Source organism: Geotrypetes seraphini, chromosome 8, assembly GCF_902459505.1.
Source record: "Geotrypetes seraphini chromosome 8, aGeoSer1.1, whole genome shotgun sequence".
NCBI lineage: Eukaryota > Metazoa > Chordata > Amphibia > Gymnophiona > Dermophiidae > Geotrypetes > Geotrypetes seraphini.
In genome coordinates this window covers 60,750,598-60,775,363 of record NC_047091.1, presented here as the reverse complement: position 1 = coordinate 60,775,363, position 24,766 = coordinate 60,750,598, and the positions used below count along the sequence as shown (strand labels likewise).

Sequence of the window (24,766 nt, the reverse complement as noted above, 5' to 3'; positions counted from 1 at the left end):
TCCGGAGGGACCCGATGGAACTGAAGAGAGTATCCTTCCTTGACGATGGAAAGGACCCAGAGGTCGGTGGTAATAGCCTCCCAGCGATGAAAGAAATGATGGAGGCGACCCCCTATGGGAAAAACAGGAGGATGCAGAACGAGGTCGGTTATGCTCCCTGGGAGAGAGTCAAAAAAGCTGAGGAGCCTTGGGGACAGTAGAAGGCTGAGGTTTCTGCTGAGGCGGCTGCCTCTTCGCTGGTTGCCTCGCTGCTGGAGCCTGCCTTGGAGTGTAACGCCTCTGATAGATCAAGGGCGGTCTAGCAGGTCGAGACTGTTGAGGCTTAGGCTTGGGCCTGAGGATGGATTGAAAAGATTTCTCATGGTCCGATAACTTCTTCGTTACAGTCTCGATGGACTCATCAAACAAATCCACTCCCGCACTAGGAACATTGGCCAGTCTGTCCTGGAGGTTCGGGTCCATGTCAATGGTCTGAAGCCATGCCAATCGATGCATAGCCATGGAACAGGCGGCCGCCCGTGACGAAAGCTCAAAGGCATCGTAAGAGGATTGCATCAACTGGAGACGTAGTTGGGACAGCGAGGCCACTACTTCCTCGAACTCGAACCGAGCCTGAGACTCAATGTAAGGCGTGAACTTCCGAAGCACAGGCAAGAAGAACTCCAAATATGAAGCAAAGTGAAAAGTATAATTGAGAACTCGGGAAGCCATCATCGAGTTCTGGTATATCCTCCTCCCAAACTTATCCATGGTCCTGCCCTCGCGACCCGGGGGCACGGAGGCGTACACCTGAGAAGGATGAGATCGCTTGAGGGAAGATTTGACCAGCAGGGACTGGTGAGAGAGTTGAGAGCCCTCGAACCCTTTTTGATGAACCGTGCGGTATCTAGCATCCAACTTGCCCGGGACCGCAGGGATGGAGTACGGGGTCTCAAAACATCTTATAAACGTTTGATCGAGCAGTTTATGCAGAGGCAATCTAAGAGACTCCGCAGGAGGATTAGGTAAATGCATGGTGTCGAGGTACTCCTTGGAGTATCGAGATCCGGTGTCAAAAGTAATGTCCAGGTCATCCGCCATCTGTCTGAGGAAAGACGAAAAGGACAGTTGATCCACCAGCACAGGCCTCCTAGAAGGGCTGGACGAAGTCGAGGCCTCGGGGTCCAGAGAGACCTGGGACCGACAGGGAGAACAAGAGGTCGACGGTTCCTCGTACTCCGGCTCCTGCGGAGGGGACATGTCTGATGAAGAGTATCCCAGGCGTCAGAATTGAGTCGGAAAGAAGACTTCCGGCTTTAGCAGCTGCAGCATTGCGGTAAGAGAAGGGGGAAAAGGACGGAGGCTTTTTTTTTTTTTTTTTTTGAGCGGCAGGAGGGAGACAGGCACAGGCAGGCAGGCAAGCTTCGGGGGTGGGGGTGGGACAAAGTGTGGAAGGCAGTGAGAGGGGCATGGGAAGGAGGCACTGGGGGCACTAAAGACATGGGAAGGAGGTACTGGGGGCACTAAAGACAGGAAGGGGCACTAAGGACATGGGAAGGAGGCACTGGGGGCACTAAAGACATGGGAAAGAGACACTGGGGGCACTAAAGACATGGGAAAGAGACACTGGGGGCACTAAAGACATGGGAAAGAGGCACTGGGGGCACTAAAGACATGGGAAAGAGGCACTAAGGACATGGGAAAGAGGCACTGGGGGCACTAAAGACATGGGAAAGAGGCACTAAGGACATGGGAAGGAAGCACTGGGGCACTAAAGACATGGGAAGGAGGCACTGGGGACACTAAAGACAGGAAGGGGCACTAAGGACATGGGAAGGAGGCACCGGGGGCACTAAAGACATGAGAAGGAGGCACCGGGGGCACTAAGGACATAGGAAGGAAAGAGGGAGGGAATAGAAAGGGACAATTCTTGGGCCTGAGTGCAGAAAGAAAGAAAGGATACACAGACAGAAGGAAACAAACACAACCAGAGACTCATGAAATCACTCACCAGACAGCAAAAGTAGGAAAATGATTTTATTTTCAATTTAGTGATCAAAATGTGTCAGTTTTGAGAATTTATATCTGCTGTCTATATTTGTCTATTTTTCTAAAGTTACTGAGGTGACCGAGCTTGCGGAGATGGGGCAGAAACAGGGTTTTAAAATTTTAGTCCTAGTAGTTTGCCAGTCCACAAAATAATTTTTATTTCTGCCAGTCCACGGGTGTAAAAAGGTTGAAAACCACTGATGTAGGAAGTGACGTCATCGCCACGGATGGGAGCTTGAACTGAGAGCTCCTGTTCGGGCCGGCGAAATAACTATCTTCTCGGTGTGAAAACGGCGCAAATTTTTGTTCCCGGGGGCTGGTGAGGTGTGTGAAGTCGCAGCGATCACTATGGCAACGCGAAAAAAGTTGCCCGGTGACAAACCCGGCCAGCGCACGATGGAACAAGCGCTGAGCCGGGCTAACGTGGCAGCATGGGCCCTGAAATATGCAGCGGGGAGGCGGCGAAATCGAGCGGGGCCCTGGCAGCTGTGGCAGATATGGTGGAGGACCCGGTGCCAGAGAGTTCACAGATGGACCCGCTTACTAAAGCGGATATGCAGCGATGGATCGCAGAGGTAAAATCTGAAATCTCTGCGGTGGCGGTGCAGGTTCGGGAGGCGGTGCAGGAGTTGCGCACCGACCTGGTGGAGGTGGGCACGAGGGTCGAGGTGGTGGAGATGCGCATGGATAGTTGTGAAGACAGTGTAACCGGAATGCAGAGATCACTGGAGACGGTGTCTGCGGATTACCAACTTTTTCAGGATAAGGTCGAGGACCTGGAGAACCGCACCCGGCGTAACAATTTGAGGGTGCGGGGCCTGCCGGACCTGCCTGAGTTTAAGGATGTTCGTGCTACTACAATCCAGCTGATCAGGTGGCTCCTGCAAGACGACACATTAGAGCCGGGATTGGAGCGGGCTCATCGTGCGCTGGGACCCCGGACACTGGATCAAACGAAGGATATAGTGCTGTGTCTTCAGAGCTTTGTTCTTAAAGAGCGGATAGTGCTGTGTCTTCAGAGCTTTGTTCTTAAAGAGCGGATTTTCCGCAGAGCCCGGGAGATGGGCACGGTCACCTGGGAGGGCCACCGGCTGGAGTTCTATCAGGATCTAGCTGCTGGCACGCTCCAGAAACGGCGGGCATTCAGGGAAGTGACCAAGGCTTTGCAGCGCAGCAATTTGCGCTATCGATGGACTTATCCTTTTGGAGTTGTTATTACCATCAACGGAGTTCACACCAGAGTTACCACTGTTCGAGAGGCTCGTGGGCTGCTACAACAAGCGGGTATTGAGATCCCTGAGGAGGCTATCCTGGCGTGAGGTGTAGTGCCTGGCCAGGGTGTGCGTCCTTCTACTCCCGCTGGCAACGAGTGGAAAATGGATCCCGAAGCGGGAGGGGTGGCCGAGGGGGTGGGCCCCCTCATCGGGCCACTGCTTCGTCCTCCAGTGCTCCTCCCTGAGAGCTGACTGAATGTACTTGTCTATTTCCTGTTTCCAATGCCAGTTTCAGGCCTCGGTGGGGGGTCTTTGGACTCCACTCCGGGGGAATGGACAGTTGAATCTTCCCCTTGGGAGAGTGTTGTGTGGGGGTTATACACTACCTGGTTTGGGATGGGGGGGAGGGGGATGTTGAAGGTTTCAGGTTGGTGTTAAATGGGGGGTAGTGTGGGGTGGGGGAGGGGGGAGTGTAAATGGTGACATGGGAGCTTGAGGGATTGGTGGGTTGGTGTATGGGGGAATCTTGTACACATCGTTTTTGATAGTTGTTGTTTGTGTGTGGGATGTGTGTAAGGGGCCATGGAGACGGTTCACTTCTTTATATGTTGGTGGGAGATCTGAGGACTCTCACTGTGGGGGAGGGGGGGTGGTGGGGAGGGATGAGGGGGGGGAAGGGGGGACATACTTGTTGGGGTTGGGTTTGCATGGTCATTATTTTATTTGGAATATGGGGGCGTTTAAACTGGTCTCTTATAATATTAGGGGTCTCAATTCTCCCAACAAGAGAAGGGCCTTCTATAGGGAATTGCTCGTTTGAGGGCTGATGTTTGCTTTGTCCAGGAAACACACTTACTGCAGTCCCATGAATCCTTGGCTGGAGATCACAGGTTTCCGCAGGCCTTTTGGGCTTCCCGGGTGGGCACTTCTAAGAGGAGTGGGGTGGGAATTCTTATTCGTAAGGGGATCCGTTGTGAGGTACGTAGGGTGGTGCGGGATCCTCAGGGCAGATACATTATGTTGGAGGCTCTGATTGAGGGGGTCTTATACTCCCTGGTAAATATCTATGCCCCTAATGAGGGGCAGGGGACCTTCTTTCGTGAGTTGGTCCCTCGGATTCTCAAGTTCAAGGGGGGAGCCCTGGTTTTTGGTGGGGATTTCAATCTTACAGTGACACCTCACTTGGATAACTCAGGGAGGGCGGATCATTATGGGCGAAGGGATCGTAAACTGTTGCGGGAGGCATTGGCCAATCTGAATGTGGTGGACTGTTGGAGGTGGCTGCATTCTTCGGTTAAGGACTATACTTACTTTTCGGGAATACACTCCTCATATTCTAGAATTGATTATGTTTTTGTGGAGCGGGGACTACTTCGGAGGGTGGAGTCCGCGGGGATTGAGTCACTTACGTGGTCGGACCATGCACCGGTGTGGTTACGATTCCAGGGGGTGGGTGGAGGCTCGGGACGGAAATTTTGGCGTTTTAATGATAGTCTTTTAGATGACCCAGAGGTGGGAACACAGATCGAAGGGTGGATACAAGACTATCTTGATGTAAATGTGGAGTGTGGAGCTTCATTGGAAGCGGTTTGGGAGGGGTTAAAGGCTACCCTTAGGGGCAGATTAATAGCTCTGGCATCGGCCCGACAGCGTAAGCGGCGGGAGGAGGCAGCGGGCCTGTTAACCGAGATTGGTAGGTTGGAGAGTTTGCATAAGCGTTCTCCTTGGAATGTGACATTGCGGGAGCGCTTGTTTCAGGCCCGTAGGGATCTCCAGGCTTTAGACTTGGACAGATTACATCATAACTTACAGCTCCTCCAACAGAGATATTTTGAGTTCTCTAATAAAGCTAGTCGACTGGTTGCGCACCGTCTTAGGGTGCGACAGACGCGCAACCAGATCTTGTCACTCCGAGCGGCTTCTGGGGAAGTGTTGCAGACTGAGGATGCTATTCGTGCCCGTTTTGTGGAATATTACTCACAGCTTTATACCCCGGAAGATCCAGGGCCCTCGCGGGACCAGGACGCTTACTTAAATTCAGCAGAGTTGCCCCAGATTACACAGGCTGATGGGGCGCGGTTGGACCGCCCTCTTACATTGCTTGAGGCTCGTGGCGCGTTGCGTTCTATGAAGCTTGGTAAATCACCTGGGTTGGACGGTTTTACTGTCCGGTACTACAAACGTTTTCAAGATCTGCTACTACCTCCTTTATTGCGTTTTCTTAACTCGTTGCAAGGGAATAGTACCCTCCCTTACTTTATGCGCTTGGCGGGAGTGACAGTGTTAGCTAAGGAGGGGAAGGATCCCCTCCAATGTGCTTCCTACAGGCCGATATCCTTACTGGGGGTTGATACTAAGATCTTCACGCGCATTTTGGCGGATCGATTGATGAGTTGGATCCCTCGGCTGATCCATCCAGATCAGTCGGGCTTTGTGGTAGGCAGACAGGTAGGTGATAATACTCGTAGGGTCTATAACTTATATGATAGGGCGAGGGGGGGGGGGGCGAGAAACGGTGTTTTTATCTATCGATGCTGAGAAGGCATTCGATAGGGTAGCTTGGCCCTTTTTATTTCGGGTCCTAGAATCGGTGGGGTTGGGCCCACGCATGCGGGACTGGATTAGGGTCCTGTACAGTGGCCCTCTGAGCTGCATTAAGGTGAATGGTGGTTATTCGGAGACTTTCTCTCTGGCAAGGGGCACACGTCAGGGATGCCCGCTTTCCCCGCTCCTTTTTGCTTTGACGGTAGAACCCCTGGCGCAGCGGGTGAGGATGAATCAGGATATTAAGGGGGTTATGGTGCCGGGAGGGGACTTTAAGTTGGCCTTGTTTGCGGATGATATTCTGTTCACGGTGGAAGAGCCTGCGACCTCCCTGCCAGCTATATTGAGGGAGTTGGACATTTATGGTGGGGTGTCGGGCTTTCGGGTCAATATTAGTAAATCAGAGCTCCTCAACATTAACTTGCCTGAGGACCGGGTGTCCCATTTCCGAGCTCGATATCCGTTTCGGTGGGTTCAGCGCTCTTTGCGATATCTCGGTGTTTATTTTGGACCGCCGGGAGTGGATTTATATGACCTTAACTTTCCCCCGCTCTTTCGTCGTATTCGCCAAGATTTGCTTAATTGGAAAGATATGTATTTCTCTTGGTTGGGCCGGGTGGCCGTTGTGAAGATGATGATTTTGCCTCGTTTGTTGTTTTTATTCCAAGTATTGCCTCTTTGGGTGGGTAGAAAAACGCTAGAGGGAGTTCAAAGACACATCTTTAATTTTATTTGGGCTGGTAGGCGGCCGAGGGTGAGTAGGAAGGTCCTATGTATGGGGTGAGGGGATGGAGGGCTGGGGGTCCCAGATGTGGTGAAATATTATCAGGCTGCTCAGTTGCGCCTCTTGGAATGGCAGGCGCAGACGCCGAAATTGTGGGTGGAAATTGAGCAAAATTTAAGTGATGGGGTGCCTTTGTTACATAGGCCGTGGGTACCTGGTAGGGCGCGACTGGTAGGGGGGGGTATCCTCAGTAGTGACTTCCTTGAGGGTATGGAATCAGACCCGAGCTTGTTTATTGGGGAGTAGGCGACATTCCTGGTATACTCCGTTGAGACACAACCCTGACTTTCCACCGGGAAGGGATGGGGGAGTGTTTGCAGACTGGGAGGCACGGGGTTTGGTGTGTGTGGGACAGTTGTGGGACCCGGTCCAGGGAGGTGTTAGACCCTTTACAGAACTTAGGGGTAAGTTTGGGTTCGGTATGCGGGATCTGTTCCCCTACTTACAGGTTTTGCATTATATTAGGACCTCGGGTCTCCTGGGTGACTTGAGGGGTGGTAAGATGCCCTTTGAGCTGCTATTGGGTCCTGTGCTTCGGAAGGGAGCTCTCTCTGCAATATATAGGTGTCTTAATGGTAGGGGGGCCTCCCTTCCCTACATGAGGGCCTGGGAAGATGATTGTGGTTCGGTTATTCCCTGGGATACTTGGGGTGACATATGGTCGGAGATCTCCTCGGCGGGGATTTCTGCTTTGCTGATTGAGAATGGTTACAAGGTTCTCTTTCGATGGTACTACACCCCTCAAGTTGTGGCTCGTTGGCGGGGAGGTGCGAGTGTTCTGTGTTGGAGGGGCTGTGGGGAAGTGGGTACCTATTTTCATATGTGGTGGCAGTGTGGGCAGGTGTGTGGCTTCTGGACTGAGGTCTTTGATCGGGTGTCCCGGATCTTAGATGTCCTCGGCCGATTGGAGACACGCCTTGTTGTTTTGGCATCAATTGGATCTGGCTGGGGTGACTCTTTGTTTTGTAAGTTGACATTCACTGCTGCTCGATTGGCCATTGCCTCCTTGTGGAATCAGGAGCTCTCTCCCACGTGGGCCCTGGTGGAGCAACGTTTGCTTACTTGGCAGAATCTTTATCATTTAACGGCCTTACGGCATGGTAAACTACATGGTTATGCTCATGTGTGGCGCAATTTTCGGGCTTCTGTGGGGATCTGTGGAAGGGGTGGTCAGGGGCTTTGAGTTTGTCTGGGGGTTAGAATAGATGGGCGAGGCTTGGGGGGATCACATACCCATATTCCTTTTCAATCTTTGGTATCTGTTTGGAATTGATTATCTCTCAACCATATAGAGAATTGTGGGTATTGTGCTTTGTCCCTGGGGAGTGGGAGGGGGGTTACTGGCAGTGCTTTGGGGGGTATTCTAGATTGTTTTATTAGTTTGAAGGACTTGCACATGTCTATGCTGTTGATTTTATTTCTATGTACTATTTTGGAGTGTGGTATTCAGCTCTATGTATTTTTGTTTTTGCCTTTCATGTGCAATTGTTCTGTACTGTTTGGAGTGTTTAATAAAAGCTTTTCAATTGGAAAAAAAAAAAAGAAAACCACTGATGTAGAGTATGCCGGCTTTCTTTTTCGCCAAGCCGCACTCGCATTGATCAATCTTCTCCTCTCTTGCAACTTCCTGTTTCCGGTTGCATCAGAGGAGAATATTAAACAAATGAACACCCGCACATGCGGCTGGGCGAAAAAGAAAGCCGGCATACTCTACATCTAAAGTGAGATGGAGGGAGGGAGATGGCGGAACACTGCAGTCGGTCGGGTGTCTGCTGTTTTTGTATCACTGCCTGCCTGCGCTCACGTTCCAGATCCTCCTGCATTTTTAGTGTGCACAATTGACCTGATTCGAGCTATAGGTGAACATGGGGGACACGTCATTGAAAGGGAGGACAAGTTAATTGATTTATTTTATGTTCGGTTTTTACTACAGAGCAGAGGCACTGAAACAGATTCTCAGTGCAGTAGTAGTAGTGGCAGAACTCTCTTCTGTCTTCATGGTGTTTCGCAGTACTGAGGCTTATATGGATGCTGCGGGGACGGTGACGGGGCGGTGAATGGGATGGCGGTGACGGGGTGGTGAAGGGAACGGCGGTGACGGGGCGGTGCAGAGGATGGTGGGCCGGGGACGGTGCAGTGATTGGGACAGATTTTTCCCCCGTGTCATTCTCTACTAAGGATCTAATGAAATGTAGTTTATAAAAACAGTTTTTAACTACAGAGCTAATCTGATCATGGAAGGATAATTCATGGTCCAATAATACTCCCAGTATTTTTGTCTTTGTTACTTTTTGTAGTGGGAAATTGTCCAAGAGTATTTGTGATGAAAATGTAAGATCCTTTTTCCATGGGAAAAACATTATTGAAGATTTAGATGGATTCAGGGCCAGCATGTTGTCTTTTAGCCATTGACTAATTTGTTTTAACTTATTGTTTATATTTGTTACCTCATTAGAATCAGCAGTATTTAATGGATATAAAAGCTGGATGTCATCTGCGTAGGCAAAAGCAGAGAATCCAATGGATTGACTTAAAGTGAAAAATGGTGCTAAAAATATATTGAATAGAAGAGGGGACAAAATTGAACCTTGAGGGATATCATAAGAGTTTGTATAGGTATTTGATAATGAATTGTTGAAGATAACTTTAGCTGACCTATCTTAAAAGTATGATTTAAACCAATTTAGAACTTGGTCATAAATACCAATGGAAGACAGTCTCTTGATGAGTAAATGATGGTCGATGGTGTCAAATGCTGCTGATAAATTGAGTGAAATCAGAAGTACAGATTTGTGGTGATCTAAGTAATATTGAATATTAGTTGTAAGACCTATCATAGAGTGAGTGTTCTGTTGAATGGTTAGATCTGAAACCTGTCTGATTGGGATGAAGTGTATGAGTTTTTTAAATAAAGTTGCTTACATGATTGAAAACAACTTTTTCTATTAGTTTAGTGATAAATGGTAAATTGGCGATAGGTCGGTAATTTGATTCAACTGAAATTGAATCTTTAGGATTTTTTATTATTGAACGGATGATTGCTTTTTTCCATAGCCAAGGAGGTGAAAAACTTCAAGCCGTTCTTTTGATATATTAAGGGGAAACGACCCGCGAAGGAAGCGCTGGGGCCATTGGATGACCATGGAATAAAGGGAGTGCTAAAGGAAGATAAAGAAATCGCTGACAAAACTGAACACATTTTTTGAGTCTGTATTTACCAACAAACGGATAGACATCGTATACCTAGATTTCCAAAAAGCCTTTGACAAAGTGCCTCACGAGCGTCTACTCCGGAAACTGAAGAACCATGGGGTGGACGGAGACGTACAAAGATGGATCAGAAACTGGCTGGCGGGTAGGAAACAGAGGGTAGGGGTGAAGGGCCACTACTCGGACTGGAAGAGGGTCACGAGTGGTGTTCCGCAGGGCTCGGTGCTCGGGTCGCTACTATTTAATATATTCATAAATGATCTAGAAACTGGGACGACGTGCGAGATAATAAAATTTGCAGACGACACCAAACTGTTTAGTGGAGCTCGGACTAAAGAGGACTGCGAAGAATTGCAAAGGGACCTGAACAAATTAGGGGAATGGGCGATGAGATGGCAGATCGAAGTTCAACGTTGAGAAATGTAAAGTGCTGCATGTGGGAAGCAGAAACCCGAGGTACAACTATACGATGGGAAGGATGTTATTGAATGAGAGTACCCAAGAAAGGGACTTGGGGGTAATGGTGGACATGACAATGAAACCGATGGCACAGTGCGCAGCAGCCGCTAAGAAAGCAAATAGAATGCTAGGTATAATCAAGAAGGGTATTACAACCAGGACGAAAGAAGTTATCCTGCCGTTGTATCGGGCGATGGTGCGCCCGCATCTGGAATACTGCGTCCAATATTGGTCGCCGTACTTTAAGAAGGATATGGCGTTACTCGAGAGGGTTCAGAGGAGAGTGACACGTCTGATAAAAGGGATGGAAAAACCTTCCATATGCTGAGAGATTGGAGAAACTGGGTCTCTTTTCCCTGGAGAAGAGGAGACTTAGAGGGGATATGATAGAGACTTATAAGATCATGAAGGGCATAGAGAGAGTAGAGAAGGAAAGGTTCTTCAAACTGTCAAATAATAAAAGAACAAGAGGGCATCCGGAAAAGTTGAAAGGGGACAGATTCAAAACAAATGCTAGGAAGTTCTTCTTTACCCAACGTGTGGTGGACACCTGGAATGCGCTTCCAGAGAACGTAATAGGGCAGAGTACGGTACTGGGGTTTAAGAAAGGATTGGACAGTTTCCTGTTGGAAAAGGGGATATAAGGGTATAAATAGAGGATTACTGCACAGGTCCTGGACCTGTTGGGCCGCCGCGTGAGCGGACTGCTGGGCATGATGGACCTCAGGTCTGACCCAGCAGAGGCATTGCTTATGTTCTTATATATGCAGCATACCGGAACCCATTAGGCTCTATGCTTGAAATGAATACGGGAAACTGACAGGGTTGACAATCAGTCTAAAACAAGTATACAAGCAGACTGATAGGCTAAAGAGCGATAAATCCCCAGGACCAGATGGCATCCATCCGAGGGTCATCAAGGAACTGAAAGGGACTATAGCTGAACTGCTTCAACTAATAGCTAACCTGTTGATCAAATCGGGAAAGATTCCGGAAGACTGGAAGGTGACGAATGTTGCGCCAATCTTCAAAAAGGGTTCAAAGGGAGATCCGGGAAACTACAGACCAGTGAATCTAACCTCGGTACCGGGAAAGATGGTAGAGGTGCTGATAAGCAACTGCATCATTGATCACCTTGATGGACACGGTCTGATGAGGACCAGCCAGCACAGTTTCAGCAAAGGCAGATCTTGTCTGACGAACTTGCTGCACTTCTTCGAGGGAGTAAACAGGTGGATAGACAAGGGCGACCCGGTCGACATTGTATATCTGGATTTTCAGAAGGCGTTCGACAAGGTTCCGCATGAACGACTACTTTGGAAAATTGCGAGTCATGGAATTGAGGGTGAAATACTCATGTGGATTAAAAACTGGTTGGAGCATAGGAAACAGCGTGGTGGTAAATGGACAATACTCAGACTGGAAGAGTGTCACCAGTGGGGTGCTGCAGGGCTTGGTGCTTGGACCCTTACTCTTCAACATATTTATAAACGATCTGGACACTGGTACAGCGAGTAAGGTGATTAAATTTGCGGATGATATGAAGTTATTCAGAGTAGTGAAGACACAGGGGGATTGTGAAGATCTGCAACGTGACAAATCAAGGTTGAGAAATGGGCTTCGACATGGCAAATGAGGTTCAACGTAGGTAAGTGTAAAGTGATGCATGTCGGTAACAAAAATCTCATGCACGAATACAGGATGTCCGGGGCGTTACTTGGAGAGACTTCCCAGGAAAGAGACTTGGGAGTTCTGATCGACAAGTTGATGAAGCCGTCTGCACAATGTGCAGCGGCGGCAAAAAGGGCGAACAGAATGCTAGGAATGATTAAGAAGGGGTTCACGAACAGATCGGAGAGGGTTATCATGCTGCTGTACCAGGCCATGGTACGCCCTCACCTGGAGTACTGCGTCCAGCACTGGTCGCCATACATAAAGGACACGATACTACTCGAAAGGGTCCAGGGAAGAGTGACTAAAATGGTTAAGGGGCTGGAGGAGTTGCCGTACAGTGAGAGATTGTAGAAACTGGGCCTCTTCTCCCTTGAAAAGACAAGACTGAGAGGGGACTTGATCGAAACGTTCAAAATACTGAAGTAGATAAAGACAGACTGTTCACCCTCTCTAAGGTAGGGAGAACTCTCTAAAGTTGAAAGGGGACAGATTCCGTACAAACATAAGGAAATTCTTCTTCACTCAAGAGAGTGGTGGAAAACTGGAAAGCTCTTCCGGAGTCTGTTATAGGGGAAAACACCCTCCAGAGTTTCAAGACAAAGTTGGACAAGTTCCTGCTAAACTGGAATGTATGCAGGTGAAGCTGGACTCATTTAGAGCACTGGTCTTTGACCCTAGGGCCGCCGCATGAGCGGACTGCTGGGCAGGATGAACCACTGGTCTGACCCAGCAGCGGCAATTCTTATGTTCTTATGTATAGAGGGCTCATTCAAAAGCAAAGGTTCAATCTAGACTTAAAAAAAAGCACAGTTACTTACCGTAACAGGTGTTATCCAGGGACAGCAGACAAGATATTCTTAACTGATGGGTGACGGCAACGACGGAGCCCTGGTACGGACAATTTTAGAGTGATTGCACTCTAAGAACTTAGAAAGTTCTAGCTAGGCCGCACCACGCATGCGCAAGTGCCTTCCCGCCCGACGGAGGCGCGCGGTCCCCAGTTAAGATAAGCCAGCTAAGAAGCCAACCCGGGTAGGTGGGTGGGATGTAAGACTATCTGCCTGCTGTCCCTGGATAACACCTGTTACGGTAAGTAACTGTGCTTTATCCCAGGACAAGCAGGCAGCATATTCTTAACTGATGGGTGACCTCCAAGCTAACAAAAAGGGGATGGAGGGAAGGTTGGCCATTAGGAAAACAAATTTTGTAAAACAGATTGACCGAGGTGTCCATCCCGTCTGGAGAATGCATCCAGACAATGAGATGTGAAAGTATGAACTGAGGACCAAGTAGCAGCCTTGCAGATTTCCTCAATAGGAGTGGATCTGAGGAAAGCCACTGATGCTGCCATAGCTCTTACTCTATGGGCCGTGACAGAACCTTCCAGTGTCAGTCCGTTCTGAGCATAACAGAATGATATGCAAGCAGCAAGCCAATTGGATATCGTGCATTTAGAAACAGGATGACTCAGCTTGTTAGGATCAAAAGACAGGAATAGTTGAGGAGAATATCTGTGAGGCTGAGAGCGTTCTAAATAGTAAGCCAAAGCACGCTTACAGTCCAAAGTATGCAAAGCCTGTTCCCCTGGATGAGAATGAGGTTTTGGAAAGAAAACAGGTAAGACAATGGACTGGTTAAGGTGAAAGTCAGAGACAACCTTAGGAAGAAACTTTGGATATGTACGCAGAACCACCTTGTCATGATGAAAAACAGTGAAAGGTGGATCTGCAACTAGTGCATGTAACTCACTGACCCTCCTGACAGAGGTGAGAGCAATAAGGAAGACCACTTTCCAAGTGAGAAATTTGAAATGTGCTGTGGCCAACGGTTCAAAGGGAGGCTTCATTAAAGCGGAAAGAACCACATTAAGATCCCAGACAATAGGAGGAGGCTTGAGAGGTGGTTTCACATTGAAAAGCTCCCGCATAAATCTGGAAACCAACGGATGAGCAGTAAGAGGTTTTCCGTGAACAGGTTCATGAAAAGCAGTGATGGCACTGAGGTGGACTCTGATAGAGGTAGACTTGAGATCTGAGTTAGACAAAGAAAGAAGATAATCCAAGACTAGTTCTACTGCTAGTGAGGTAGGATCATGATGATGCAGAAGACACCAGGAAGAAAACAGAGTCCACTTCTGTTGATAACGCTGAAGAGTGGACAGCTTCCTGGAAGCATCAAGAATAGAACAGACAGGCTGAGAAAGAAGTGAGTGGGTCGAGCTCAGCCCGAGAGATACCAAGCTGTCAGGTGTAGAGACTGCAGGTTGGGATGTAGAAGGGACTGCTAATGCTGAGTAAGCAGAGTAGGAAATACTGGAAGACGAATGGACTCCCTGGAACTGAGTTGAAGAAGAAGGGAGGCCACCGTGGAGCAATGAGAATCATGGTGGCTCGATCCCTTTGGAGTTTGAATAAGATCCGCAACATGAGAGGTAGAGGAGGAAAGGCATAAAGGAACCGACTGGTCCAATCCAGAAGAAACGCATCTGGTGCCAGACGATGAGGGGAGTAGAGTCTGGAGCAAAAGAGAGGCAGTTGATGATTGTGAGGAGCCGCAAAGAGGTCCACTTGCGGAGTTCCCCATTGAGCGAAAACGGACTGGAGAGTCAAGGGATCGAGAGTCCATTCGTGAGGTTGGAGAATTCTGCCGAGATTGTGCCAAGGAATTCTGCTCTTCCTGGATGTAGACGGCTTTCAGGAATAAATGGCGAGCTGTCGCCCAAGACCAAATCTTTTGGGCCTCCTGACACAACAGGCGAGAGCCCGTCCCACCCTCTTTGTTAATGTAGTACATTGCAACTTGATTGTCTGTACAAAGCAGGAGGACTTGAGGAAAGAGGAGATGCTGAAAAGCCTTGAGGGTGTAAAACATCGCTCTGAGTTCCAGGAAATTGATGTGATATCTCTTTTCCTGGGCAGTCCAAAGACCTTAAGTTTGGAGATCGTTCAAGTGAGCTCTCCAGGCATATGGAGAGGCATCTGTGGTGACGACGAGATGATGAGGAGGCAGATGGAATAGAAGACCTCTGGAGAGATTTGAAGATTTCAACCACCATTGCAGAGACTGTCGAAAAGACAATGTCACAGATATGTGTCGCGAACAAGGATCTGTTGCCTGGGACCATTGGGTAGCTAGAGTCCATTGAGGAGTGCGCAGATGAAGACGTGCGAAGGGGGTGACATGAACTGTCGACGCCATGTGACCCAAGAGTACCATCATTTGTTTGGCAGAGATGGAAAGCTGTGGGAGCACCTGCTGACAGAGATGAAGAAGGGTCTGAAGGCGGTTGGATGAAAGAAACGCCCTCATTAGAACAGTGTCCAATATCGCTCCAATAAATTGAAGTCGCTGAGTTGGAATGAGATGCGACTTGGGTAAATTGATCTCGAAACCCAGGATTCGGAGAAACTGGATGGTCTGGTTGGTGGCAAGAAGCACTGCCTGAGGTGAAGGAGCCTTGATTAACCAGTCGTCCAGGTAAGGGAAGACTTGGAAATTATGAGAGCGTAGAAAGGCGGCCACAATGAGACATTTGGTGAATACCCTGGGAGATGAGGCCAGACCGAAGGGTAACACCTTGTACTGGTCATGAGAATGATTTATGAGAAATTTGAGGTACTGTCTGGACGTCAGATGTACAGGGATATGTGTGTAGGCTTCTTTGAGATCCAGGGAGCATAGCCAGTCGCCCTGAGTGAGAAGAGGGCAAAGTGTGGCAAGAGAGAGCATTTTGAACTTCTCCTTGACCAAACATTTGTTGAGATCTCTGAGATCTAAAATGAGTCTGAGATCTCCGGCCTTTTTGGGGACTAGAAAGTACCGGGAGTAAAATCCCTGACCTCTATGCTCTGGAGGAACTTCTTCGATGGCATTGAGGAGAAGGAGGGACTGAACTTCTTAACCGAGAAGGAGGGACTGAGATCTGTTGGAAGCAGACTCCTTTGGAGGACTTGGTGGTGAAGAGTCTGAAAGTTGAGGGCGTATCCGTGACGGATGATGGACAGAACCCACTGATCTGCGGTGATTACTTTCCAACGGCTCAGAAAAAATTGGAGATGTCCCCCGATGGGTTGCAGTAGAGGAGAAGAAGAGGGAAGACTGGCTATGTCCTGGAGGAGGAAGTCAAAAGGGCTGAGTGGGCTTAGGCTGAGCAACAGGTTTTACTGCTGTTGCCTCCGAGGCTGGGGAGGATGAGGAGGAAGAGGCCGAGCTGAGAAACGATGCTGGTAAGACGAGCAGGTGGGGATTTCTTTTTGGTTTTCAATAAGGTATCCCATCTAGTCTCACGAGCAGAAAGTTTCTGGGTGGTGGTATCCAGAGATTCACCAAGCAGCTGGGAGTGTTGGCAAGGTGGTCCTGGTGGTTTACATCAAGTTCTGAGACGCGGAGCCAAGCCAAACATCTCATAGCAACAGCCATTGCTGTAGCTCGGGATGTGAGCTCAAACGTGTTGTAGATGGAACGGACCATAAACTTCCGGAGTACATTGTTGAAAAGCAGGTATCTTGCGTTCCAGGAGGTACTTCTGAAAAGTGGTAAGCTGCTGAATGAGATGTTTCAGGTAGAAAGAAAAATGGAATGCTTAGTTACCTGAACGATTGGCCAACATAGCGTTCTGATATAACCTCTTGCCAAATTTATCCATGGCCTTACCCTCTCTGCCAGGAGGGACAGAAGCGTACACACTAGAGCCTGCAGTTTTTTTCAGGGTCGACTCTACAAGCAAAGACTCATGTGGGAGCAGAGGCTTGTCAAACCCTGGAATGGGGATAACCTTATAAAGAGACTCTAGCTTTCTAGGAGCTCCTGGAATGGTTAAAGAAGTCTCAAGATTTTTATAAAAGGTTTCCCTCAAGATGTCATGTAAGTGTAATTTTAGGAATTCCCTCGGAGGTTGATCAAAGTCCAAAGCATCAAGGAATGCTTTGGACCTTTTGGAATCAGACTCCAATGGAATAGAAAGAGTGTCTGACATTTCTTTAAGAAATTTAGTGAAGAAAGTCTGCTCTGGCTTACTGAACAGATGGATCAGCCTCATCCGATGAAAGCCTCGTCATCGGTACCGAGAGGATCATCGGAATCATCCCATAAATCAGGGTCACGCACTGAAGGGAGTCATCCCTGGGAGAGAGGAGTAGAGACCGCCGCATGTTGGGTTTTGCATACCGATTTGCCTGATCGCATCGATACCGTACCTGGGGAAGTATGGAAAGCGGTACGGAGGTTCTGGTCAGAGAGCGGTACCGGCTTAGAGACCGAGTGAACCGCCCTACGCAAGGTTTTCGGTTCCGCCAATAGAATAGGCATGGATACCAAAAAGGTAGAATGCAGCGGTGCCGATAAAGTCAATGGCAACAAAATAGGCTGGTCGACAACCGGCACCGAAGGCTCAGAGGGTACCGACACTGGAAGGTTCGGTGTCAAGAGCCGGGAGGAGTTGTTGCAACTGCTCTTTAAGTTGGACCTGGAGAATGGACGCTATGCAGTCATCCAATGATGGTCCCGATGGCACCGGTACCGCTTTTCTCTTTTTCGGTACCTGTGGTGCAGCTCTACGCTCAGAAGTAGATGCCGATGACGAGGCAGTGACTTCAATAGAAGCGGAGCGTTTACGGGGCCGGCGAGCGGTCTGCAGGACTTGGCTCACTGCTTGGTCGACCGGCGGGCCCAGGACGGTAGGGGATGGCTTCTTAGTCGGCTTACCTGGGGGGTGCGACACCGAAGACACGTCCTGCGGTGTCGAAAGGACCGGCGCCGATTTCGAGGACGCTGCCAATGCCGGGGTCGATGCCGGTGGACCCTTCATAGTGGTACTGAAAAGAAGCTGTTGTTGAATTTGGCGATTTTTTAAAGTTCGCTTTTGAAGAGAAGCGCAACGGGTGCACGTCGAAGCCCTATGATCAGGACCCAAGCACTGAAGACACCAATTGTGCGGGTCGGATAAAGATATAGGACGTGCACACCGCTGACACTTCTTAAAGCCCGGTGAAGGGGGCATGAAGGGAAAAATGGCAGTTGCAATATCGAAGGTCGAGGCTTCGATGTTGCCAACAGGCCCTGCCGGGGCCGACCGAAAAAGAAAGAAAAAAAAAAAAGATAAATTTTTTTTTTTTTTGTTAGAGTGCAATCACTCTAAAATTGTCCGTACCGGGGCTCTGTCGGTGCCATCACCCATCAGTTAAGAATATGCTGCCTGCTTGTCCTGGGATAAAAACTAACTTTGTTTGGATGGGGGAATACATCAAGAAGCTGTCTGGATGGGAACATCTGGAAGGAGTGCAAATGCAGTGAGAAAAACTGAAAGGAGTAATTGTAAGGGCGACAAACCTTTTTGTGAGGAAAGTAAGTAAAAGTAAGAGGAAAAGAAGGCCACTTTGGTTCTCAAAAGTAGTAGCTGAGAAGGTAAGGTTTCAGTTTTGTTAAAAATTTGACATACCGCCTTATCAAATATCAAAGTAGTTTTACATAGTTTGTGGCTGCCTTGTTTCTATACAGCCAAGTGAACTAATATAAGTCAAATAAGTTGGTATGTGAGACTGGAATAACTTAATACATCTATGACAAGCTTATGAAGAGATATTTCACATATATACTATATATTTACTTATTTTGTTAGTCCAATAAAAAATAAATACATCACCCCCAACTTTTGTTCATCCTTATTAAAATGATGAAATTTTACAAATCATAGTGAAAAAGCACACTACTCTTAAATCCATCTCCCTATTAAGAAGGTCTGGCTCTCAAATTTATACATGGATACTAGAAACAGATGCTAGGCATAAGTAGCGATGTTTAAAGAACATAATTCATGTTTGTATATTTTCAGCATCTAGCTCCAACAGAAATATGAAAAGCAAAGCTGGGTTGCAAAATGTCAATGTTTTAACTTCTGGAAGGCCAAAATATTTTTATATTCATATTTGTAAGCTTAAAAGAGATCGCCCCAATTTTAAAAAAGGAAAAGGGATTGGGACTTGTATACCACCATTTTGTAGTTTTACAACCACACTCAAAAGCGGTTTACATACAAGTACTTCAAGCATTTTCCCCATCTGTTCTGGTGGGCTCACAATCTATCTAATGATGGGGCAACGGAGGATTAGGTAGCTTGCCTAGTGTTATAAGAAGCAGTGTGGGGTTTTAACCCACAACCTTAGGGTGCTGAGCCTGTAGCTCTAACTACACCACACTCTCCTCCATACAAAATACATAGAACAAACTTTTGAATGTCAAGTTCTACTAAAAATAAATAAAGTTAAACCTATAAACAGTAAAGCACCTGTACATGAATGTAAAACTCTAAAAGAGCAAGGCAGCACAAACAGGGCTCAAGCACAGGCTGTTGAAGAGGAGCCTACGAGGGGTGTGGGAAGGGCCGAGGAGGATTGTATTTTGCAAGCTACTATGCCATTGGTATAATTGATTAGTTTGTAGAAAGGCATGAAAAATAAATCAAAGTTCAACAGACGTTCTCAATGTTCCCTTGGAACTGTACATCTATGTAATCAGTCGCTCTTGTCACATTCCCAAAAACATTTCACTGACATTGAGAGATTTAATGATCGTTTCCTTAATATCTGCTCTCAGTATCCCAATCAAAATTATGCCTTTATAATCTTAACCAAGCATGAACAGCAAAAAGTGTTTCTCACAGGCAAACATAAAAAATCATGTAGACAAAAAAACATCTTATCTCATGTGTAAAGAGATCTTCTGCATGTCACCTGGTTTCAATCAGCATAGAGGTACAGGCTGCATAACATGAAAAACTGTGTGCATACTTTTAACCAGCAAGAAAAGGACTGTTCTGGTGATTAGGGGGGTGGGGGTGTTGATAGGCCCTTAAACTAGTATGCATATTTATATATTCACTCACTTTCACCAACTTGCACTCTCTGGAATCTGAGAAAGCAGGGAACATTTCTTCATACTTCTGTACCGCCAACTACAAGGCAAGGAGTAGGAAAAGCTGACATGAGCAATATGAAGAAAAAGAAGTCAAGAGGACAGAAGTTATAACAGGCCTATTGGCGAGAACCTACCTTAGCATTCAGCATGTCCACACAGAAATGACAGAGGGCAGCTTTGAAGAAATACTCTTTGGCACTGTATTTCAGCAGGGTGCTGTCCATTGCATTGGTGCCCACCTAGAAACAAACCAGATACTATGAGCATAGCCCTCCCCGAGCTCTCTCTCTATAGGACTGGGTTCCATTCTCTCTAATCTGCTACTTAACTATGAAAAAAGCAATGATTCCTGCATGTGCCCTGGTTCCCCTACATCTCACAAAAACCCCTCCTTTATTTACATAGCTGTATTTCTTTCTTTTTTTTTTTTTTATAAATCTTTATTCATTTTATTTATTTACATAGCTGTATTTCAAACTTTATGAAACAACTTACATAACAGCTTCTTCCCTTTTGTACCATGACTGGAAGAGTATGAGGGGCATTCAATAATTTATCTGTATGAAAGCAAGCTGCAAGCATGTTGAAACAAGTCTGTGCATGTTGTGGCAAGGTTACTCCTGCAAAGCTGTGGCTCAGTGTAGGTCTAACATTACAACAGACAGGATGTCAGGAGAGCCCTTGTGCGAATCAAGTAAGAAACTGCTAGATTTGCAGAACTGTTCAGTGATAAAATTTCTCACAAAAGAAAGGAAAAAGCCAAAAGAGATCCATAAATGCATGACTGCAAGTTTATGGCGAGTCTGTAGGATGGGGCAAAGTAAAATTTTGGGGCAAGCAGTATAAGTGAGGTAGAGAGTCCATTGAAGATGGCCCTCACAGAAATGTGCAAGAAAGTTGAGGATTTAATTTTGTCAGACAGATGAATTAAGGTTTCCCAAATAGCTGAATAAATGGGCATCTCGGCAGGTACAGTTTGGAAAATAATTCATGAAAAGATGGGCTTCAAGAATACTGATGACATGGCACGTCAGGAGAACCTGGAGATGCTCCGTGAAGACCAAGTGAATTTTTTTCATCATTTGGTGACTGGAGATGAGACTTGGTTCTATCAAAGAGATCTTGAGTCCAAAATGGATTCAATGCAGTGGAAGCACAAGTCATTCCCACCTCAAAAAAAGTTCAAGACAAAAAAAGTCTACAGGCAAAGTCATGGCAACTGTCTTCTGGGATGATGGACTTTTGCTTCTGGGAGTTCATGTAACACAAGACAACCATAACCAGAGACAGTTAAGCCAGCACAATGATCGCTCTGTGGGAGTCAATCAGGGAGAAAAGACAAGGAAATCTCACAGCAGGCATGCTGCTTCTTCACAACAAATGTGCCAGGACACGTCACAACAATCGCAGGTAGCCAACTGAGAAAGTACAGCACGCAGACATTCTCACATGTGGGCGACATCATCTAAGGAGCCCCAGTACAGACAGTGAAAAAGTGCACTGGCATTTTAAGATTTCAAAAGCTTTAAGTCTGCCTGCGCGAGTGCCTTCCCACCCAACGCCAGCTTGCGAGGTCATTAGTTCTATGGCCAAGCGAAGAAGCCAACTAGGGGAGATGGGTGGGATGTGAGAATATCTGCCTGCTGTCTCCAGATAACACTAAATAACTGTGCTTTATTCTAGGACAAGCAGGAAGCATATTCTCACATGTGGGACTCCCTAGCTCCAATAAAAGGGATGAGGGAGAGTTGGGTTCCAAGAACTTAGAAAATTTAGTTGCCTCGCAAAAACCTAGACCCAATACGAGAGCACGGAGGCAAGGGAAGGAACCTGATGGAAAAAAAGGATCAAAGGAACTCCATGCTCTACTAGAGGTAAAAGAAGGATTCTGAATAACCTACATGCATGGGAGGTTGAAAAAATAATAAAGGACCTCCTAGAGCAGTGGTCTCAAACCCACGGCCCGGGGACCACATGCGGCCTGCCAGGTACTATTTTGAGGCCCTTGGTATGTTTATCATAATCACAAAAGTAAACTAAAACAGTTTCTTGATTATAATGTCTCTTCAGCTATAAATTACAATATTATTATTAAGACTTAGCCAAAAGGAAAGATTTATAAAGTATAAAGAGTTTTAACCTCATGCAAAATTGTCATTTCTTTAATAAGACATTAACTATTTTTTCTGAGGTCCTCCAAGTACCTACAAACCCAAAATATGGCCCTGCAAAAGGTTTGAGTTTGAGACCACTGCCCTAGAGGTAGGTGAATCTAAATAGACGATTGAGTCGCAAAAAGTTTCAAGAACCAAATAAGAGAGGACCCATATGGAGCAACCGACCAAATGAACAGTTGAAACCAGTCATGTCCTTAAGTAGATATGAAAAGGGAAAGGAATTTCATAAAAGGAAAGCATGATTTTCTTGAAAAGAAAAACTTTAGAGGACAAAAAAAGGAGGAACTTTCCTAGAAGGAAAGAAAAGCCAATGCTATGGAGTATAAAATTAGAACAACATAGTAGCTTACTTTGTAGAAAAATAACCTCCTGATAGAACACTACTAAAAATGGGATCTGAATCCCTGAAAGCATATGTCTAGATGGAAAGTAGTTGAACTTTGAAAACTACTGTCTCCTGGTAATGGCGTGTTAGAAACTTGGGAATCAAAATACAGTGGTGCCTCACACAACAAACTTAATTCGTTCCAGGAGCAAGTTTGTTATGCGAAAAGTTCGTTATGTGAAACGCGTTTTCCCATAACAATACATGTTAAAAAAAATAATTCGTTCTGTAGCATAAAATATGCTAAGATGACATAAAAAAAGATAAATGTATCTTGTTAGAGCTGTTAGCATGATATAGAGGGGATATATGTGAAGGGGAGGGGAGACAGGGGTTTTGTTGATCCTTGCTGTGTATTATAATCACCCCCCACATACTCCCCAGTACCTTTTTTAATTCCTCCCATCTTTCCCAGCCAGTGGCGTACAGGCCAGAAGCGCAGAGATCAGGAGCAATTCCTCTGCACGCCTGTGTGGGCCCATGCCGATCTCCGAATGGCTGCAGTTAGTTCTTGTGAGTCCAGCGAGAGCTGGCTGCAGTTAGTTCTTGTGAGTCCCGCGAGAGCTGACTGCAGCCATTCAGAGATCAGCGCAGGCCCAGGCAGTAGCACAGAAGGCTTGCTCTTGATCTCTGTCTGCGGCTTCTGGCTGGGAAATTTGTTAGACCACCAGTTCGAGTGAGCGGGTGAGAAAGTTGCAGCAGTGGTGGCTTTTTTAAAAAAATATGTGGCGGCAGGGGGAGGTTTAAAAATATGTGGTGGCGGGGGAGGTTTAAAAATATGCAGCAGCGGCGGCAGGGGGGTTTAAAATATGCAGCAGCGGCGGCAGGGGGGTTTAAAATATGCAGCAGCGGCGGCAGGGGGGTTTAAAAATATGCAGCAGCGGCGGCAGGGGGGTTTAAAATATGCAGCAGCGGCGGCAGGGGGGTTTAAAATATGCAGCAGCGGCGGCAGGGGGGTTTAAAATATGCAGCAGCGGCGGCAGGGGGGTTTAAAATATGTAGCGCCACTGCACAGGGAGCCAGGCGGAGAGAGGGCAGTTAAGCGATGCAGCTCGGGCGACTTCGTTGTGTGAAACGAAGTTCGTTGTGGGAAGCAAGACCTGAAGTTCGTTGTGCGCAGCGTTCGCTGTGCGAGGCACCACTGTATATAAAATTTTACCCAAATAAAATAAGGAACTGGGGCTTTTCTCCCTGGAAAAGCGGAGACTTAGAGGAGACATGATAGAAACCTTCAAAATCCTGAAGGGCATAGAGAAGGTAGACAGGGACAGATTCTTCAGACTGTGGGGAACCACAAGTACAAGGGGGCACTCGGAGAAATTGAAAGGGGACAGGTTTAGAACAAACGCTAGGAAGTTCTTTTTTACCCAGAGGGTGGTGGACACATGGAACGCGCTTCCGGAGGTTGTGATAGGCCAGAGCACGCTACAGGGGTTCAAGGAAGGTTTAGATAGGTTCCTAAAGGATAAGGGGATTGAGGGGTACAGATAGAAGTAGAGGTAGGTTATAGGAATAGTCATAGGTCACTTCACAGGTCATAGGCCTGATGGGCCGCCGCGGGAGCGGATCGCTGGGCGCGATGGACCTCTGGTCTGACCCAGTGGAGGCAACTTCTAATGCCACATGAAACACAAGTACCTAAGAAGGTGAACAGGAAAACCAGTAACAAATCTGTGTCATTGAACTCCTGTGCCCTCTTACTTTAATATAGAAGAGGGAACTTGGGTAACCTGAACTGAATATAAGAAGATACTGTAGAGTTGAGAGTGACCTAACTAAACAAGAGGCAATGTGCCTGCAGAGTTAAGGTGTTGAATAGAATCTTCTTAGGAAGCAATAGAGGTAACTTCAAGGAAAATGGTCACCAACATCAGAAGACACAAGAGGAAATGGCAACCAGGAAAAAAACTCTCAATGTTGCACAGAGAAAAACAAAACGAGGTGAACTAAAATTGCTGGATCAGAAGCCAGAAAGAAACCAACGTAGACTTAGAATAAGGTCTTGTGTGTGGATTTTAGAAATAGAAACCAGAGAAAACGTGCAAGAACATTTCCCACATTCAAACCCATTGAAGGAACTACAAGTAGGATGAAATGTACACCATAATATTGCCTACAGAAATATAGAAGCATAATAGCAGAAAAAAATCAAACAGACCAACCACTGTTCCTCCACAGCAAACCTTAACTCTTCTTCTCTAGGTCAACACAAGAAGTACAATGACTCTGCGAGACCATTAAAAAATGGTTGAAGCAGGAACAAACACAAGATCATCAACCAAGAAATTTTATTTATTTATTTTTTTTTAAAGTAATGACCTCCAGGTCACTTAAAATAATTCCAAAAGTGGATCAAGATTACAGGCTTTCGATACCACCA

At 47.0% G+C, this 24,766-nt stretch overlaps 1 protein-coding gene across 1 annotated transcript in view; it reads right to left on the bottom strand.

Moving 5' to 3' along the window:
* The window catches only part of NAPA (NSF attachment protein alpha), a 74,645-nt gene that overhangs the window by 7,942 nt on the left and 41,937 nt on the right, over positions 1–24,766 (bottom strand). The window contains exons 8-9 of the mRNA XM_033954745.1: positions 19,959–20,063; positions 19,793–19,861 (exon numbers count right to left, since the gene is read on the bottom strand). Of these exons, the coding sequence (XP_033810636.1) occupies positions 19,793–19,861; positions 19,959–20,063 (174 nt within the window). The remainder of the gene's footprint in view (positions 1–19,792; positions 19,862–19,958; positions 20,064–24,766) is intronic.